The sequence below is a fragment of the Numida meleagris genome, chromosome Z (genome assembly GCF_002078875.1).
Source record: "Numida meleagris isolate 19003 breed g44 Domestic line chromosome Z, NumMel1.0, whole genome shotgun sequence".
Taxonomy (NCBI): domain Eukaryota; kingdom Metazoa; phylum Chordata; class Aves; order Galliformes; family Numididae; genus Numida; species Numida meleagris.
The window spans coordinates 72,865,257-72,885,917 of record NC_034438.1 but is presented as its reverse complement, the minus strand read 5'-3'; the positions used below and the strand labels follow the sequence as shown (position 1 = coordinate 72,885,917).

The window sequence follows — 20,661 nt, the reverse complement described above, 5'->3', positions numbered from 1 at the left end:
GTCATCGCATCTAAGTACTAAAAATGAAATGCATTTTTCCAGAATAAGACTTTACATTTGGAAAGGAAACCAGAGCTGCAAATGTCATGAGCACTGTAATATCCATGGCAAGGTTTGCCTCTCCTCACTACTGAAATTCCAGTAGTGTAGCTCTTAATTGTCGCAATGTATAATCATAGAATGGCTTAGGTTGGAAGGGACCTTAAAACCACCTATTGCCAACCCCCTTGCCGTGAGCAGTGTTGTCACTCACTAGATCAGGCTGCCTAGAGCACCCATCCAACCTGACTTTGAACGCTTCCAGGGATGGGGCATCCACAACTTCTCTGGGCAAGCTGTTCCAGTGCCTCACCACTGTCTGAGTAAAACATTTCTTCCTATGATCTCAGCTAAATCTCCCCTCTTTTAGTTTAAAGCCATTCCCCCTTGTCCTATCACTACCAGATCATGTAAAAAGTCTGTCCCCTTCCTGCTTTTAAGCTCCCTTCAAGTACAGGAATGCCACAATACACCATTCACGTAGTCAGTTCATTCAGCTGGTCTGTTTTTCTGCCTGGGTCCCAGTCTCCAATCAAGAAGATCAAGGAGAACACTACCTGTGCTTCTGATCGTTTCAACATTTTTCCAATGAATATAAAGTCCTGACATAATACTGACAAGGTAGTAGATAAGGACTTTCAGGACCTTGGTGTTAAAGATGTCATAATTTTGTTTTTCACTTTGTTCAATAATGACAATGTGTTGAAGTGGCATTTGGCGCTGGTATGAATCCTGCAATACACGTTGTGGTTTTTTTTTTCTTTTTTCCCCTGCAGTTCTGATGGAGAAAATGGAACGAGTGAAAGAAGAAAGCCAGGAAAATCACCTGCTGTTTTGCTGCAGGCTCCTACCAGTGAAGTGGAACGTTTTGATGATGGGAAGAAAGTTGATGTTGCTAGGTAATGGTCAGGAATATTGTCAGGTTTCTGCTAATGAAAAAATCAGAATGGTTAACCATCCACCCAAGAAGCTTATCTGAGAAATGAGATTTATCAGATATCCCAGTTGTGGGTTACCTTACACCCTAAGCAAGTAAGCAGGGAGCAGAGCCGACATCCAGAGGCTGCTATTTCAGCAGCAGTCAGAATGGTGATAGTATGAACGTTTGGGTTGGCTTAGCTTTCCTGTTCTGGGGAAAAATACACTGCACTGTAACCGCTGCTGGTTACATCCCATTCACAGCCAATTTGGCAAGCAATCAAACTGAGCTGCAGTTTGAGTCCTGGGCTACTCCTAGAATACTTTCTTGTGAGTGTGTTCATTATTCACAGTAAAGCTATGGCAAAAGTTGTTTCAGGCTCTGCACTTTATTTTGTATCAGATGATTGCAATGTCTCTGAAAGAAACTGAAGTAATAATTAAAAAAAAAAAAAAAGAAAAGAAAACATGAGGGACAAATTTTGCATTCCTTTCACTTTCAACTGGGCAGCTAATGCAGAAGTCAGTAGTCAACCTGACAGTGTGGTTTTGGTCACAAGGCAGGTAGTTACAAAGCATCACTTAATTTTTTGATGCATCTTCAAGAGAAATACGTGATAACTTTTTTATGTAAAACTTCTGTCCAGTTTAATCTCTCTCATACAGCTTGACTCTGTTTTATATGGAAGGATTGGCATAGGTAAAGCTAGCTGTTCAGTTTGACTGGTACATTGGAAGAAACATGAATATACTTACAGATGTATATTGGAGGTTTCTTCTGTGAAGGACCACCTGAGAAATGCAGCCAATCCCTGTGCTGTATAATCTCTTTCCTTAATCTAGTTATACCTGCACTAATTTAAGGTTCCTCTCTTTGTCAGTCCTGAAAACCCTGAACCTCCCAAGTTTAGGAAACTACAGAAGAATTACCATGCAGGATACAGTGCAGTAAAGGAAACTGTTGTAGTTCTTTTCCTTCTCCGTGATAGTAGCACTGCCCAGCACATATTCTTCCAGTCATTCAACAAAGATGTGTTACGTTTTGTCCTTCCTGCTACTCTTCAAAAGCCTGCATAGGAAAGCCTCTAGGAAAGAGTTAACTTATTTTTGTAGCTTGTTGATACACTTTTCTTCTGTATGAAATTAAAGCTCTCAGGGATAATATTCTTCATGATCTGTGATAGCATTATCCCACCTCTGTTTTTGTTTTTCTACACGGTTCGTGCCATGAATTTCTCCTTCATGAAACAAGCAGAATTTATTTTCCTTGTCATCCTCAGAGATTTTCCTCTGTACTATTTCTACTTCAGAGTTGTTCAGTTTTTTATGTGTTTGGTCAGTTGTTTTTTTTTTGTTGTTTTTTTCTTTTCTTTCAGCATGAATTGCTAAGGGTGTACAGCTACAATAACTTCCTGTAAAGTGGTCATTTGTAGTTCCTCTTCATTCACTGGAAACTTCACTTCTAGAATTGCTGGCTGTGTTAATGATTTCCATACACTGCTCTGTTCATAGCCATTCTGTGACAAGTGCATCTGTGTTTCTTCTCTGTTGCACTTTCCAAATGAGCTCCCATTTTGTAGTATAAGCTCATAGCTTTGATTACACTACCTTAAACTCTCTACTACTAAGTTTTGACTTACTTTTATTACATTACTAAGTAACATGCTTAGTGTTTCTTATGTTGCCTGGAAACAACCAAACATAGAGCTAGGCACTATGATAATTCATTAAACCTATAAAAATGCCTTGAACTTTTTTTTATTTTCCTTACAACTAGTGGTTTAAAATATTCCTTCTAAATTAAAAAAAGACCATTAGGGAGGACTGGCCTAATTCAAGATTAAGACAGACTCCTATTCATTGCTATGTAGTACTTGAAAAATCAGGTAATAGTTACCTTTCTGTTTCACAGAAAAGTTTGTCCTGTAGATAACTTGAAAGACAAATGAAATGAGGTCAAGCATCTGACATGGCATGTTTTTCTTTTTTTTTATTTTCAGGACAAAGAGCAGTACAGAAAGTCCTCTCCTGACAATGGATAGCAAGAATGATTCCAAAATTGAAAGGAAAAAACATATCTCAAATCAGGTAGGGCAGAAGATGGATTTTTTTTTTTTGTTGTTGATGACTGGTAAGAGCAAATACAGAACTGGAAGAACACCCTTGTTTACTAGTATTCCTTTCCTGGTTGTATACAGATGTAGGTTCATTTGTTCATCTTAGATCAGGACAACAACTTAATAGGCATATAGCACAAATGAGGATTTTCTGTAAAGCAAATGGGTGAAAGGAAAAGAAAACGGGAGTATAGGAAGTGGTATGAGTTACTTAATTGTAAAAATATCTAATAAGGCATGTGTCTGTGCTGGTGGGCCTTTTTGTTTTTTAGCTGAAGGCAAATGCACACTTTCATAAGCTGTTTCTGGATGTTTCCATTGATGAGCCACTAAAACAAAGTAAGTATTAAGACCCTTGTTATTGCTGGCTGTGGATCAAAATACTGTTATTATCTGCCAATGCTGGTGGCATAAAAAAGGCACTACCCAAATTTTAAAAACCTTTAGCTCCAATTGTCTGGAGTTACAAGGCCTTCATTTGCATGCAGGGATGTTTCTGTTGTGATCTTGTAAAATGTTCATTTCTTTAATCTTTATGTGTTTAGCATCTTTTGGTGCTGTAGCTCACTTTGTACTTCTTAACAGAGTAACCTAGTGCGACGTGTTTTGGTACTGAAGTTTCCCTACTGAAGGCTTAACCAAGGCAGCACTGGTCACGTGACTAGCTTGGGCTTTTCTTGTTGTTGATGGTGCTCTGAAATTTAAAAGCACTGGTAGGGAGAAGGATGCAAAATATCAAAAGAATCTTCTGTTTTCTATAATAATTTTAACAAGTGAATGCTACATAGAGATGAAATGTTTCTTAACAGGTGTAAGAGGAAAGCAGTTAATGAATGGTAAATAGTGTGGACAGTGGCTGTGAAGTAAAAGCAGTATTGTCCTATTCTTTGTTCTCTCTGCCTCTGCTGGTCATCTGGTGCAGGCAACTGCTAGGAGGCTAGAAGTTTGAAGCTAAAACACTTTGTTTAAGCTTTTTACATTTATATAATGCTGTTACCTGAAAGCTAGTCTAAAACTTCATAGGAATCTAGGTGGTAATCTGTCAAAAAAGATTCTTGGCTTCTGGGGCCCTGTTGCATGTTACACATTTCAGTCTTTATTCTTCAGGTATTTTGAATTAAACTAAAGCTTGTGAAATCTTCTGAGCTTCTCTGTACTTGTAAAACTTTTTCAATATTTCAAGGTTTAGAGTGATAGAATCGTTTGAGTTGGAATGGACTTTTAAAGATCACCTAGTCCATCTCCCCTGCAATGATCAGGGGCAGTTTGACAATGTTTATCAAAAGTCATATACCCAAACAGGTAATGGCTTAAAAAAGAAAAAAAAAACGAAAAAAAAAAGCAAAATAAATGCCAGTTTTTTGTGTTTTTTTTTTTTTGTGAGTTGTGTGTACACTAAAAATTATAGAATATCAATATATTTTAGGTTTTACCTGTGCTCTCCAGAAGGAAATTCTTTACCAAGGAAAGTTATTCCTTTCTGAAAATTGGATTTGCTTCCATTCCAAGGTTTTTGGTAAAGACACTAAGGTTAGTAAAATAATTTGTACAAAATAGTCATACTGTTCCTTAGAAATCTAGTCATCACTAGATATTTGTTGTATTATGCAAGGCTAGAAAACTTCTAATACCTCCAAGTGTTACTGAATAGAATGACTATGCCCAAAAATCACTCTAGAACTGGAGTGCTGTTACTATTAAGGATCCAGTCTTTGTTTTAAGGATTTCCTGTCTGAAAAAAGATTTAAGAAAAGAACTTGACCTGGAATTGCAAAGGCTGCCAAACCCACATAGCAGTAACTGTACAAAAATGGCTCTCTTAGGTTAACTTTGGAAAAGAGGAGGAGGAGGCAGGGATGAAGAGTATAAGGACTAGTTGGGGAAGAATCAAGCATACAGGAAAACAGGCAGTTAAAGAAAAAAACTAACACTGGCTTCAGAGTGGAGCTGCAAAGGCCTGGGAGGGATTCTTGTAGCTGTTCCTTCTGTTCTACATGAACAGAGAAAGTCTGCTAGATTTTCACTTGCAAGCCTAGTGAGAAGAACAGAAACGGGACATGAACAGCTTTGTAAGTTTTCTAAATGTGTCTGCAGTGATATTCCAAGTGCAATCAGCCCTGGGTCCTTATTTTTAGAAAACGTTGAGAGGGGAGAAAAATGAAAAGTAAGAGAGAGGCCTGCTCATTTAGTTCCTGTTGTCTTCCCTGCCTCTGCAACACGCACACACTGTAATGCTTGATTCAGTTGCATACAGCGGGCATAGATTTTTGGACATACCATCAACAAAACAACAGGGAAACTGGGAATATAATGAAGAACGATGTAATAGGGGAGGAGGAAGTCAAGCTTGACAGGAAGAACCATTTTCATAGATGTCATTTATCTTGACAAAGCTGCCAAGATGCAAAACCTCTATTGCTTGAAACAATTTAAATTTAGTCATAACCTGAGAGAAGTAGCAGGACTACATGTTCTATTAAATTTCTCATGACAAGTTCTTCTACCTAGAGAATTTTTTCTATTAAAACCTTTGGTGGGTGAAATAGTCATGCAAGTCAGGAGATTTGAATCTGCAATGTAAACACACGGCATGTTCAGAAATAAAAGAATCCTTCTGCAGGACTGAATAGGCTTTGAAAGACTTCACTATCTTTCCAGGTTGTTCTATTTTGGCTATATGTGTTGACCTCCAGTCTTTTCTGGAGATAAGCATCATCCTAGTTGCTTTTCAGGATGCCTGCACGTAAACATGTTTCCTGAAATTATTATTACTCCAGTTAGAAATTGAATACTTGCAGTGATTTTCCCATTTTAATCTAACGCTTAGGTAAGAGTGTAGTAAGCAAGTACTTAATCCCACTTAAGTATTCTTTAGTCTTGATTACAGTAATGTTATCCACCAAAATTGCATGCAGCAGAGTGCCATTAACATCTCTTATTTAAAGTTCTTTGAGGTGAACTGAACCAACTAGAAAACTTGTAAGCCGTATTTTTTTTATTGTTGCCATTAGCAGAATTTCTGCTGAAAAATCTTTGGGTGTGGTAGGTTTCTTTTTTTTTTGGTGGTGGTGGTTTTTTTTGGCTATTGTTTTTTTTAAGCGACACAAAATGGATTCTGACTACATCACAATTCTGTTTTGTTTTGTTCTCCAGTCAAACACACACCATATCCTACTCCCTTCTTTCCATTCAAGAAGCAGCCTTTTTTGAACAGAAGTATTGCAGAATCTTTCTGGATCAAGAAAATATTCAGTTTAGAAAAAGTATAGTGGAGAACCTATTTAATTAGCCCATTTTTCAAAAGACTTGGCCTCTGAAGCCGAGCAAATGGAACTGACATATTTAGAAATCAGTAGAACGACTTGTGTCCAGACATACAGATTCTCAGACTCAGGCATGGACCTAAGAATAATATGAAGTTATAGGCATTGGCTTTTGTTGTGGTTGGCTTTTGTCTGTTTTTTCCTTCTTCTTTTTCTTTTTCCTTCTTCTTTTCTTTCCTTCTTCTTTTTCCTTCTTGCACAGATTTTTTAATAAAACTAAATACGACATAATAAGTGAGTTTCTGGCCTATGGATGACAGAGGAATGACTACCCATGCTTAAACAGTGGCTGGTTATCTTGCATCCAGATGAACATCCAGATGAAGCACATTTCTCGTTACCCAAAAGAAATATATGCATATTTTTTTCATTTAATGGCTTTGTATTGCTTTGCATTTGTTGCTCTGAACAAAAGTTAATGAGATTTTATGAAACTGCACAGAGAAACTTTATTCTCCTGCATAAAAGTGTTTTGAATTCTGTACTCTGAGCACACAGTGGTCAATCCCTGGACACTTTTGAATCTTAATTCTGAATTTCTCAAGTAGTTGAGACAATGGAATTCTCAACAGTAGCTGCAGCCTATCCGTGTGTATCTTGGATTATTTTATTTGCCTAACTTCCTAACAGCAAGTCAAACCAGCTATTCAGTCCCTTGTAATATAAAGTTTACAAAAACAACCCGTGCAGAACATTTTAACTGAAATAGTATGAAATACAGCACGCATATTACTAATGGAGTTGGATATAAACGCAAAGCAGGAGGGAAATTTGGGAACTTTTCAATGTAAATGTAGACAGTTTGGATGGCACACACACAGGTATCAGTTTAAATAAGTCAGAGGGTGTGTGGGTATTGGATCTTTCAGTGATACTGATTGACAAGCTGTTTACTCAGCTGTTCCTTGTAAATGAAAGGATCTATACGTAGTGAAAAGAGCTATATGTTTATTCTTCAATATCCTGTTGTCTGTTGTGTTTTGTTCCAAAGCAAAAAGCCTTGCTTGAAGACGACTTTGTTCTGCAGATCTGCAGTGATCTAAGCTTCTAGTCTTTTAAAAGCATGTGATAAAAATAGAACTAAAAACAATTAAGAAATAGTATTAATCTGAAACCAAACCTGTTCCATATGAATTGTTAGTAATCAGGGACTTAGAGGAGAAATCTTTACATGGGGAGTGCTGAAGGTGTGGCTTATTACAGTTGGTAGGCTGGCTGCTGTGAAAGAGCATTCAGGTTTGTATGCATGTTTTGGGACTAATACTGCAGTGGTCTTGTTTTAGATCAGCATACCTGTGCTCTCAGTGACACTTCTGAAGAAAACCAAAACTGCCCTTCTTGTGCCAAATGCTCTGATCATAGCAACAGTCACAGACAGAGTAAGTATGTAGAGGACAATGCTGTTGTACCCTGCCTGCTTGTTTTTTTTCATTGTTCTACATCTTTTGCCCTCTCTACTTACTGGCAGTCATATCCTAAGAGATTCTTGAAGGTGCCAGGTGGTCATTTAAGCAGCTACAGGAATTAGTCATGTGTAGTCATTTAGATTTAGGATCCCAGAGGGTCTGCTTTCTTACCAGATAATTTGAGCTACTTCTGCCTCCTCAAGTGTCAGACAAGGGCTATGTAGAACTTGATGAGAAAATAAGAAATGGCATCTCTTGTTGGCAGGTGTTGCCTGTAAACTATAATTCCTCATTCTCTAAGACTTCTGTGTAGTGGCACTCATGGATCTGAAACAAATGGGTCGGGAAGTGCGTGCAGAGAGGGTTATCTGCCTTGTTGGCAGCTCATTACAGTGTTCTAGCATTTGCTTGGGTCTCTCATCTAATCAGCAATACCTTAGATGCAGCAAAATGTAGTTTCTCCTTGCAATACTCAGTAGTAATTGCATCAATCAGTGGAAAATGTGATTATACTAAGAACAGCTTTAGAACAAACCCGTTTTCACTGCAGAAATAGTTTGTAGACTTGAGCATATTTTTTTTTTTTTAAGAGTTGGGAAAATATAGCATGCAAAGCTTTTAAGACAAACAAACCAACAAATTAAAGTAATAGATTGGGACGATGCTGTTTTCTGCAGCAGAACATGGTAAATTTTATGTGCCTGTTCTATGTTCCCTGTGATTAACCTCAGTTCATAGTCTCAGAAGGAGTGGAGGTTTTCCTTGCTACATAAAGGTTCTTGAAAATAGGAGGTTTTGCTGCAGGTAACTAACAGTTTCAGTAAGATGAAAGGAAGCTTGTACTGTGTCTTTTCTCCAAATGATTTTGGAACTTTTATTTTTCAGTATATGTTCGTCTCCTTACTCTCCAGAGATACAACCTACAAACTATTAAAATCTATATGTAGACATCTTGAGGTAAGTACTAATGGGAACAAAGATGTGCAGCTTTATGTTCATTATTACTGTTTTCCCACTTTCAAGTGCTGGGCAATTGCTAGACATGTTTCTCGTTAAAACTGCTCGTTGTTTTTTTTTTGTTTTTTTTTTAGGATACAAGTATGGGCAGCAGTCCTAATCCATCTTCTGTTGAAAATAGCTTCAGGGCTGATCGTCCTACAACTCTGTCCCTGGTAAACAGCTTCAGCGTTTGTTCTTTTGTTGCACTGCACTGTTCATTGCAAATCCTACTTATAATGTCTGAAGGAAGGAAACCAAAGAAAATCATGACATCTGTTTCTAAAAATTCCATGAACTTTTTAACATTAAGAAGCAGTAAGTATGATTAGCATAGGTATAGTTTGATCTAATTAGATACATACTGTGTATGTCTTAGATATCTTACAAGTTGTGTATGCCCTACATATTTCTCTTGCTGCCAGATATCACAGCACTCTCTGTACTTAATAGTTGCGGCTTCCTCTGACATTAACTGTTTTCAAAGTGTTTCTTGTTACAATCCTTCCTCTGTGAGCCAGTTCAGTCAGCTGAAAGAGCTGTGTATCCACATGTGATGACCAGATTCTAACTCTAGAAATGCCTGTTCTGGAGTTGTTTGTCTAGTAGTCTTTCTTTTGCAGACATGCTTTATCTCACTTAAACTAAAGCAGGAGTAGGGCTTAAATTGTGGTGATTTTAAGTGGCCTATTTTGCTAACTTGATCTCAGCATCTTGATATCAAAGATGGTTGAACAGTTTGAAACATGTAATTGTTAGTTCAGTTTCTACAGAGAGGTCAGAGGAAATAAGATTGATTAGACTTCCTGTGACGGTTTCCCCATCAGGATTTCAATGAAGACTATTCTGATCTGGATGGAATAGTACAGGAGCAGAGACAAGAAATGGAGGAGTCCAGCAGCACAGGCTCACAGACCCCAGAGCTAGAACGCTTCCAAGGTGAGTGGGGTCATGGAGCTCCAAGAAAACAGGAACAGCTTAGCTCTCGGTTTTGCTTCTGTAACTCCTTCTGATGTGGAGCTGGATCTGTGTTCTCCATAGTCCTGCAGACTAGTTGCAAAAGCTGAATTTCCATTGTTGTATTGTTTTGAAATCTAGAATTAAGTAATGACTTTGTCACCATCCGGTTTGATTTATCACTACTGACTCCAATTGCATTCACCGTCTGTTTCATACATCCCTTATCAGTTAACACTGCAGCAGTTATCAGATATAGTTTAGAAGATGGTCATGCTTCCCCCCCTTCTCCCCCTTCCCCCCCTTCCCCCCTTCCTTTCTTTTTCACTTTTAATTTAAAAAAAAACAACCATTGTAAAGTAGCCCAAGTTATAGAGAAATGTCTTCTAATCTATGCAAATAAACATTATGTACTGTGGTAGATTTTAGTAATCAAAAATATTATTTTTGTGTGATTTTGTGTTTCTGTTTTTTTAAACCTTAATTTTATTCTTTGTGGTCATCAAGACTTCTGAAGATATCATCCACTGTTCATTCTTAACACTACTTTTTATAGTCTCATACACGTCAAGTTTTTCACCTTATTAGCAAGAGTGCTTGTAGAAACACCCTCCATATAAGTTCATAAATATAGCAAAACTCATTTTAGGTAGGGTATTAATGTAGGTTATTTAAAGTATTCAAAAGTATTAGTCTGCTACACAATTACTGTATATTAACATGTTAATATGTTGTTATTCTATTATTTTTCCAGTTCCATCTGGACACTATGAATTTGAATTATTAGAAACTTTTACCTTTACTTTGAAATGAAACATTATCATAGAATCATATGATAATGTTATTATCGTTATAATTATTATCTATTAATTATAGATACAACATTTTTAATAACAATTTTCAGTAAGCCTAGTTTTAGTTAACTCTTTATTTTTCATATGTCTCTTTTGTTCAGTGGTATGGTTTGGGGTTATTTAATTTTCCTTTTCATAAGTGTAATCCCTTAAAGATGTGCAAGGATGTGCAAGTAAAACATGAACAGAACTCAGTGTGACTGGATTTCTCAATTCTATCTCACTTGATATCTCACTCGAGTTATCACCTGCATGTTAAAGAAAAAGTCGGGAAAGCAAGATATCATCTTCCTTTTTAAAGTAACAATGCTATATCTCCATTTGATAGTGATATTAAAGCTATTTGGAGTCACCTCTGTAGCATATGCAGTCCCTATGAGAGATTGCTTTTGTCTGTTTAGTCTTCAGACTGGAAATTCAGTGATAATCTGTGAAATTTGCACTGGTTGCTTTCTCTTAAACAGTCTAGAAATGTAAATGTACCATACATAATCCTTTTCCACATGCTTTTTTCTATTTTGTCATTGTGTGCATTTATTATACAAATTATTTTAAGCCCAGTAAACCAACTGCTGCTTTCTATGTATGTCCAGAAATGCATCTCATAAAATTCTTCTGTTGCCATACTCCTTGACTAACTTAAGCTTCAAATAGTTTCCTTTGACTTCACATTTCAGCTTTATTAAAAATCTTGCTTTTGACAGATTATCACGTTGTCGAGACACAGACTCACTTGAAAGTTTCAAAGACTGAAACAAAGTCTGTCCGTTCAGATGCACGCAGTAAATGGGTACCTGAAGGAAAAGCCAGAAACTGTCTTCGAAATGGTAGGGAATTAAGGGCAGATTCTCAGCTGAAGTTAGTTGAGACAAATTCATATGGTTATGTCAGTTCACCTAATATGGAAGATTTCTTTCTTGTTTATCTCTGTTTATATTATCTGTTGCATGCTTCAAAACACCATTGTGTCTCTTGGTGTTTCTTGATCAAAATAACACTTGTTCTTTCCCTAGCAGGTCATTCTGAACCTTTCAGATTCTTCCACAAAGTTAAGTTCCAGAAGCTCTTATCTCTGAACCATATACTTATATTTTATGCAGTTCTGTAAGTAAACAATTAATATCAAGATTGTCAAGATACCCCTATTTTTTTTTCATGTAGATTAATATTATCTCAACTTTGCTTGAAAAAGAGGAAACTGATGAGAATTTTGGCCTTTATCTTTTCTGAACTAGAAATGCCAGGGTAGACCCATTTGACAGGCCTTTTACTTCTTAAAGGAATTTTTGGTTCAGGAAATGCTGGAGAGTTTAACTACTTGCACTTAGCAAAGCCATACTCAAGGCTCAGACTTTCAAAACTATCTGAATGCCACCAATACCGTTATTATTCAGCATGTACAAATAATGATTAAATGTCTTTTAATGTTGCATTTGTGAGGTATTTCTGACGTTCCCATGTCCATACAAACATAACTGATGTATCTTATTTTTTTCTCTTACAGTGTCTGTGTTTTAATATTTTCTACCTTCTACATGAGATATAAAATCAATGTCCTGGAAGAACGTCTTATCTCCATTGCATCTTTTGATTCACATGTTAAGGAGTAAGATGCACTCTATAATTATTTCCATTTAAAAAATATATACTTTTCCAGTATCTCTGTTTACATGGGCTGATAAAGATAGGACAAGGAGGAATGGTTTTAAACTAAGACAGGGGAGATTTAGGTTGGATATTAGGAGGAAGTTTTTCACTCAGAGGGTGGTGACGCACTGGAACAGGTTGCCCAAGGAGGTTGTGGATGCCCCGTCCCTGAAGGCATTCAAGGCCAGGCTGGACGTGGCTCTGGGCAGCCTGGTCTAGTGGTTGGCGACCCTGCACTCAGCAGGGGGGTTGAAACTCGATGATCTTTGAGGTCCTGTTCAACCCAGGCCGTTCTATGATTCTATGATCTCATTCTAATCTAGTCTTTTCAGAAACGCTTATGTTACTGTTGTGCCCTCATGGAACTTAATATAGTTCTTATATCTGTGCAAGCCTTGTCTCACAGGTTTCCTATCAAGACTTTTCATGCAAGCAATGGCATGGTGTAGCATTGCTTTCAGGATGTTTCAGGTAACTGTAACAGTAATGTAAACTGCTGAAGTGAGCTCTTTTCCATATAATGATTCTGTGAAAAAGCTATGACTTCAATCTTAGTGTCATTTGGTTGACCTAGGATGACAGAAGGTATTTTGTAATCTTTGGGCTAATACATCTGACTTACTTTTAGGACGTTTTTAGAGCTTTGAGCTGCCCAACTCCTCCTTAAAGACTGATGTCTTGTCTTGCAAAAATAGATAATAACAACAATAATAATAAAAACTACAACCAGTTCTTCATGTATTTGAGGAGGAATGGCAAAAAAAAAGGTGTCCAGGACTGCTCTAAATATGAAGTAGAAGGATAGAAAGTAATTAAGTAATATTTCCTAGTAGCACTTACAGAATACTCAAGCTATATAAAATTAGAAAACATACCATTAGTTCGTGGCAAATCTAGGGAAGAAGCAGTGTAGGACTGCTGATCTTTTATTGTAAGTCTCCTAGCAATTATTTAGTAGTTTCATTCTGTAACTGTGGAAGAGCTCAGGTCATTGATATGATCTGCCCCTCCTTTTTTTTTTTTTTTTTTTTGTTATCCCCCTGTTGCATGAACAGGAAATCTGCAAACTTCAAAGGGAGAGGCAGTGCAAGGATTTGTATTATGACAGTATGCAGCTGTAGGTCATATGAGCTTCCTAAGAGAATGTAGGACAGAAGGCAGTTCAGCTGGACACTGAAAATACAATGGGTTTATTTAGTATTAAATTTTGCATTAACTCTTCTCTCCTTCTTATAACTGGATTTTTCTGAGCTTCTCTGAAAAATGTGACTTAATCATTTCTAAACCTCACTGCAAAATTTGCCGTGACGCAGTGTAGTTAGGAATGCTGACAGCTAAAGAAGCACCACCTGAAAAACAGGAGAAAACAGAATTAAAGACAGCTCTACCCAGGTGGAATGGAGCTGTCTGCAAAGTGTTTCAGATCTGTAACAAGCGCCTGAGTGAGGTTTCTTGTTAATTGAGCTTTATTTGATGACCCCTCCATGACAAATAGGTCACTCTGCCAGTGCAGTCTTGGTCGTATTGTCATACTAAACACTGATTGTGCTGCTCAGGATCCACAGAACACAGCTGAAAGCAGCATGAGTTGCACACAGGAAGTGGTGATTTATCTTAAAAAGGCTTGCATTTATATTTTACCAATAGTACAGGGAGAAGGGTAAATTTACCTAGTAGTAGGCAATATTAAAAGCCATTTTCCCACTTTTTACATATTTTGATTGGTAGGATCATCTGAAGCACTCTTAGACAGAAAGGTCCCGTTTTCTGTTGTTCTGATCCTAAAGTGGGGATACAGGATGACCTAATGGGAGCTCCTGCTATGTCAAGGGGCACGGCTTTTTGGTGGTTTTCTCAAGACACAGAACTTATGCAGCTCTTCAACTTATTTCTAGATGGAAAACTTTACAGCTATTTCCACTGAACTTCTGGGGAGCGAAACAACTTAAAGAATGTAGTCAAAAGTGCAAAAGCGACTTAGGGCTTTTTTTCTGTAAACAGGTACAGATCACAATGTTACCATTGAAAGAATTCATATCTAAACGTGTCTTTCAGCTCTGCTTTCCACTTTCTCATTTCCGTCACACAAAATTCTTCATTCTATTTGACAGGCATCCTGTGCACCGAGGTTTGGAATCTCACCCGCAAATTAACGCCGATGCCTTCTGTGATGAGTTAACTGCTAATCTTATAAAATTGGAAAAGGTAACTTCATATCATGTGATGCAAATGCTGATAACACTAATTAGGTTCTTCCTGAATTTCTATGGTCTGTTTTTCTTTGAAAGTGCCAAGTCACTCCTAGATTTCATACTAGAAACTAGCATGTTTTACTAGACAATGGACTGGTTTTTTGGACCGTAAGTTAGCCAGTGTACAAGCATGGGTCTTTGTGGCTGTTTTGCCTTGAGCTGAGGCTCTACACCAAGAATACTACCAGACCAAACAGTTCAGGGGTGATTATTACATTTAATGATCTCGATTTTTTAATTTTGTCCATCAGAGTTAAGGATTCTAAACTTAACAGGAAATTTCCTTAACAAGAATTCCTCGTCTAGGGCTTTTGCTTGGATTTTGGTTTTCTGATTAGGAAAAGCCATGCTGGCATTCGTTTGTAATCATCGTCTTCATACGAAATGGCTAGAATCCATCTCTCTTCAGTAACATAAATGCTACTGCTGCACCAGCTGTCTAAGTCATTACATCTGAACTTTACCTATGCCTTTACTCTTCACTGTCCTTTAATTGCAAGCCTAAGTGCACTCACTGAAATAGGAAGTCTGTGCAGAACAAGAGTGGGTGAGGAGAACTTATTTCCACTTTATGTACTGTGGTGACTTTGCCTTGGCCAACAGTCAGACTTACCAGCTCAACAGCTCTCTCATTCCTCCTCAGGCAGAACAGGGGAAAAAAATAGAGTGAGAAAGACTGTGGATCAAGATAAAGGCAAGGAAATTTTTTACCAGTTACTATTACAAGCAAAACAGACTCAGCTTGGGGAAAATCAATATATTTTCATTAGGCAGTGAGAAACAAAGACAAACGTTAGAAGAACGCCTTTCCTCACCTATCTCCCAGGCACACCTTCTCTCCTGACTTCTCTCCTTCTTCCCTGCCACCAAGCTATTCTTGGGGCTAGGTAGAAGGGTCATTGTCACCAAATATCAGTTTTCAATCTTCCACTCCTTTCATTTCTCTTCTGCTCCAGTCCCATTTCACCCTGCACTGATATGGGCTCCTCCAAGGGCAGAATTACCTTCAGGAAGCTTCCACCTGTTCTGGCATGGCCTCTCCATACTCTGCCATGGGACACCTTCACCCCTCCTCTTCTCCTGTCTCCTCCTTGGCCTTGGTGATCCCTATGCAGTTTCTAACTCTTATTTTTTCTCTCCTCTGTCCATCTGGTGTTTTTTTGCTTTGTATTAAATGCACTTTCCCAGAGGTGCTGCTGGGCTCAGCTGTGTCTGAGGTGGGTCCATTGGAGTCTGCTGGAACTAGCTGTGCTTGGCACTGGGAAACCCCAGCATCAGCTCATAGCCCACCCCACCACCAAATCTTTGACACCTCTACCTACTAAGAGGCATATGGAATGGATGTGTCGGGAATAAGTCAGAATCAACTGGCTAAGAATGAAAAAAAAAAGATTAGTAGAGTGAAAGCAGAAGTTATGGAAATTCCTGTGTGCTTAAGTCAGGTGGGATATTTTTGCCTCTGTTTCTAAAACTGGGTGTTTGCCAAGGCTATTCAGTGCTGTGTTTTTTTTTTTTTTTCATTTTTTTCCCCCACAAAGTAGGTTTCTCAATTAGCACAAAGATTATATAATATCACTGTTACCTGTGTGGCACTGGATTTACAGAGTCTCTTCCAAAAAGAGATTTCCTTCTGTACACACCCACCCCTTTGTCTATGGAAATCTAGAGTAATGCTAGCACATGCCTCTGTTTGCTCTGGATGATAACAATATGAAAAGAGAACAAGAGAAAAATTCTTACCAGATGATTACTAGTTACAATCTTTAGACAAATTAGGAAATTTAAGAAGTTACCACCTTCCAGCTGTCTGGAAAAAGCTTTCTGATGGCAAGATGGTTCATGGAAGACCTCGCTTTGTTTCAGTGGGAAGCCTGCAAAAGCAACAAGAGTAGGCACTTCACAGTCTCCTACATAGTCTCATCTTGGAAACACAGCAAAAGACAGCTGGATGTCGGAGCATTCAGCTGTTCCCAAAGAAGTGACTCTTGGTCCTGAGTTAGAGTCTTAAGTCATGTATTTTTTCATTTAGTGCCTACTGAATTGCACTCTTGTCATTGCAAAATAGTCAGGATACTATCAACAGCTTCTCATAGAAGTGAAATGAGCATTGCATGTAGCTGCCACAGCCAGTAGTTAGAACGTTATGTTTGACTCTACTCCTGTACTGCAAAACTGGCAGAAATCTAGTAAGTTAGATGCTCAAGTTACTGCAATTTTTTTAACTCTTTTGTATGTCTTGGTGAAAAGTGCTAGTAATTGACTCCAGATGGCTTCAACAGCAAAGCTAATGTAAAAGTTTCAGTGCAAACTGTCGTCTCTTCCCCAATTCTTGTGGGACTGTGTCACTGCAAACTACTTCAGAGAAACAATCTAGGTTAAAAACGAAAAATTACTCTTCAGTTAGTGAATGTTCAGTGCAAAAGTATGCTACGAGTATTTGTCAAGCGACCTTGTGATTTTTACCAGCTCTACTTCATACTCAAAGGCAAGAAATTCCCGTGGCCTAGCGGAATAGTGCTTTGGCTTTTAAATATTTTTAACAGGTTGTTAAAGTGCACCTTGTCTATTAGGATACTGCGTTAAAGTTGGTGAAGGAAAACGTGGCCCGATTTTACTCATTTCTTTATTCTAATGTAGCTTGTTAAATGGGAATTCATGTGTAAGGCTCTTACCAAACAGTTTTTCACTGTTCTTGAAAAAGGTGGACGTCTGGGACAGGAGTTCCATGAGGTAGGATTAAGAAGTGATATTCTTGGATAGGAATTACAATGTACAATGGTTCCTCAAATTAAATTCTGAAAGTAGCTGTGACTAAAGCTTCTATGGCTGGTAACTGCTACTTACTAAGATACTGTGAACACACGTGCCAGGGGATGTGTCCCACTGTATTCCCCTCTCTACTTTTTAAGAAGAAGATGGAGAATAGATAAAGAGGCTGTTTAAAGCAGGGCTGTGCAAATCACCCTGAGGATGTGACTGCTTTAAATTGTCTTCAGTGTAACTGAGGGAATGCAACCTATAATCAGCACAATAATATCTGCATGTGGTTGGGATACCTTATTTCACTGCATACGTCAGAAGCCTGTGTAGCTGAAGCTGTTCAAAAACTACTTGAATTACTCACTGAAACCTAGAAGCTGTGACTTTTAGGTCTGAAGCTTGCGTTTTGTTTTCTTTGAGTTCAAAATTTTGGATTTATTTAAAATTTCTTTCCAGCTCTATCTTTGTTCTCTTATCTCCTATCTAATGAAGAAGAGAACCCATGGGAGGTTGCAGGAGATACTTATCAGCAATATCAGCTTGGTTTCAGTTGCTCAGCTAAGCGTTCTGCTGACTGATCATATCAGGATGCTTCCTTTGACTCTTGTCATTTAATATGAATACTCTCACTTAATACGAATACCACTGGTATAAATAGCTGTGACAGAATTAACAAGCAGGCAGAAAATATATTGAAGAATGTCTTGATTTTCTTAAAAATATAGTATAATGCTTTCTGTTTCCCAATCATTTTTGTCTCTTTTTCTAAGATACAGAATAACTTACAAAAACTGCTTGAAGATGGTGAATGAAATGTTTATGTTCTTGGACTGCTTCAGACTTCGTTCATCTCGCTTGACAAACAGTTCCAAAGGAGCTCTGCTGGACAGAGTTCAAGCTTCTTTATTTTCAGTCCAAGCCAAGGGTAAACTGCTGTAAAGCTCATTTCACAGTACAGAAAATCATTTTATTATTCAACAACTATGTTTGTCTGCATGTTTTGAAAATAAGGGTTTTTTTTTTCCTTCTTTATTGTGTGTGAAGTAATTAACGGATTTTACGGTTTGTTTGATTTTTAGCTTTCCTTACACCGGTGCAAACCTGATGCAACTCCTTTTACCTCAGCATTTCTTTTCTGCCTCTTTTCATGTATTTGCAAACTGTAAGAATTTCAGTCACAATTCATATGCTGACGTGTTGTGTGAATGAGCTGGCTCGTGTCTCACCACTGTGGCTATGAATCTGGGCTGCGCTTTTTTTCTTTCTGCCCTATCATCCCAAAGATTAAAACCAAACACATCTGGATTGGACTCTGTGGAGTGCTGAATGTTTGATGTGTGCTCGAGCTCTCAGGTGCTGTAAAAAGGCTCGATTCCGTGCTCTGTGGCACTGGATCACTGCTGAGGATAAAGTCCATTTCTACTGGGGATTCGTTTTACATCATAGTCAAGATTGCAATATGTGTGAACTTGCCAACTCACCATCAAGTTGCTTATGAATAGCATTGTGGGTATGACAAGTCTGTCTGGAAAATGTACTGTTTTTTTCTGTCTGCTCATCAAGTCTCTGTCCTTTAAGTTAATTATAAGTGTGAAGATCTCAGCTAGCTTTCCTTAGAGCTGCATGGAGTCTCGTTTGGCTAAACAAGTACATTTCCTGTTCCAGTTTCTGTAAGTCTAGTCTTGATATGGACCAGGTGTTTCCACATAATTGGAACTGAAAAATTACTGAATTTATTTTTATTGCTACATTATTAAACTGATAGAAACAGTGGACATCTGCTTTGTTATATCACAATATTTTTTCACGTTACTTGGTGGGATAACTGCTTTTTTTTTTTTTTTTTAGCTTTCTGATTGATGGAGCAGACAGGTTCATATGAAAAAGCAATATTTAGGATAACGACAACTTGTATATGTTATATAACTTTATATATGCTCTGCATTTTATAACCATTTCTGTGAAATGTATCTTACTTTGTTTAAATAAACTTTTTCAAAGCAAATCAGTACTACGATTTGTATCATCCTACTTCCATCCATCCGTTTTAATCAAACATGATGCTCCTGATCTGAATAGGCTTATTCTTCACAGTACAAAATACATGTAGAACTCAGTACCCTTTGCAAAGGAACTGCACCCTGCCTGTGTGTTTCCACTTACTCAGTAATACTGAAGGTCTTCCCAGTGTAAGAAAGGCAAAACAGTACAATCAAATTTCCCCTTTTTGCCTCTTGTAAAGAAACGTTCATAATTTTCTCAGATGTTTCCTCCTTAAGGGATAAGAGATGAATAATGTTGAGGCAGCTGAGAGATCCTTATGTGCTTTGTAACGTGCCTGCTTAGCACGAGTTTCCATCTGAGTGCGCTTGGTCAGAAATCTGTGAGACTTGACTGCTCTCCCTATACAATCCCTACCTTTCCTTTCCCAGCCAGCACAGGATTATTGGAAAACCTGTTTTCACAAAAAACTGTTGAAAAAGCTATATTTCCTATTCTTTTTTTCCTTCCACAGTTCCGCTGCTCGTACAGTTTTGCACTCTTACCTCACCTTTTCCCTTTACTATTTATTTACCTTGTCTGTCCGTTTCAATGAAAAGACTGTTGTTCTATTTATGGTGCTTTAAAAACTGAGGTCACAAGTCCCTTTTGTCAAAGGATCTTCCAGGAAATTTAATTACATCCATCACCTGGTCTGAATTAGCTTATTACTCCTTTAGATCAGCAAGGATGTGCTTTGCTGTATAAAAACAAGGTGAGAGAGAGAATATGACATAAAGCAGGCAGGCTAAGCCTGTAGGCAGGCTTATCACCAGCCGTAGGCAAACAGAACAAACTGTGGAAGTGTAAGAGTGATCAAAGGTGGAGAATGTCCTTTAGCCTGTGTGGCAGCATGCCAGGGGACGTGGGTCTGGGCAAAGGCGTGCAGCAGCGTCTCATAGGGGGAAGAAGCAAACTGCAGCCCAATGAGGGAAGCAGCAGGCAGAGCTTTTGACTCTGTGGTCGCCTCAGCTCCCCAGGTCTTTGTACGTGGCAGCCTTCTCTTGGCTCTTCGGTTTGTAACCTCGCTCCTTGTTGTCCTAGAGGTAGGGTGAGGATGCCTCAAGGATTTCGTGCCGGTCTGCAAAGGGGATGTGCTGGTTGTGCAGAAATAAGCAGGAAGGATGCGCACACTGGGGAAAGTCAGAAACCACTAAATGCTTACCACAGATTGTTTATAACAAGTAGTTTGCTATGCAGGCTGATTAAAAAAAAAAAAAGCCTCCTTCCTGTTCATCTTCCTTCCTTTCCTTTTTTCTCTTTTTAATTTATTTCAGTTGTGTGTGTCTCTTGTGCCTCACAGCTTAGAGCCTGAAACAATGAGGACTAGGTCTCCCTAGCTGTGAGGCAAC

At 38.2% G+C, this 20,661-nt stretch overlaps 1 protein-coding gene across 8 annotated transcripts in view; it reads left to right on the top strand.

Moving 5' to 3' along the window:
* The window catches only part of GRAMD2B (GRAM domain containing 2B), a 43,996-nt gene extending 24,716 nt beyond the window's left edge, over positions 1 to 19,280 (top strand). For 3 of the 8 annotated variants that reach the window (XM_021380681.1, XM_021380678.1, XM_021380686.1), the window contains exons 2-13: positions 816 to 938; positions 2,958 to 3,045; positions 3,347 to 3,413; positions 4,501 to 4,604; positions 7,681 to 7,776; positions 8,689 to 8,760; positions 8,895 to 8,975; positions 9,627 to 9,738; positions 11,315 to 11,714; positions 12,115 to 12,216; positions 14,369 to 14,462; positions 18,040 to 19,280. In XM_021380681.1, coding sequence (XP_021236356.1) covers positions 816 to 938; positions 2,958 to 3,045; positions 3,347 to 3,413; positions 4,501 to 4,604; positions 7,681 to 7,776; positions 8,689 to 8,760; positions 8,895 to 8,975; positions 9,627 to 9,738; positions 11,315 to 11,714; positions 12,115 to 12,216; positions 14,369 to 14,462; positions 18,040 to 18,081 — 1,381 coding nt within the window. In that variant the 3' untranslated portion in view covers positions 18,082 to 19,280. The remainder of the gene's footprint in view (positions 1 to 815; positions 939 to 2,957; positions 3,046 to 3,346; positions 3,414 to 4,500; positions 4,605 to 7,680; positions 7,777 to 8,688; positions 8,761 to 8,894; positions 8,976 to 9,626; positions 9,739 to 11,314; positions 11,715 to 12,114; positions 12,217 to 14,368; positions 14,463 to 18,039) is intronic. The other 5 variants (XM_021380684.1, XM_021380682.1, XM_021380683.1 and 2 more) reach the window with 4 other exon arrangements.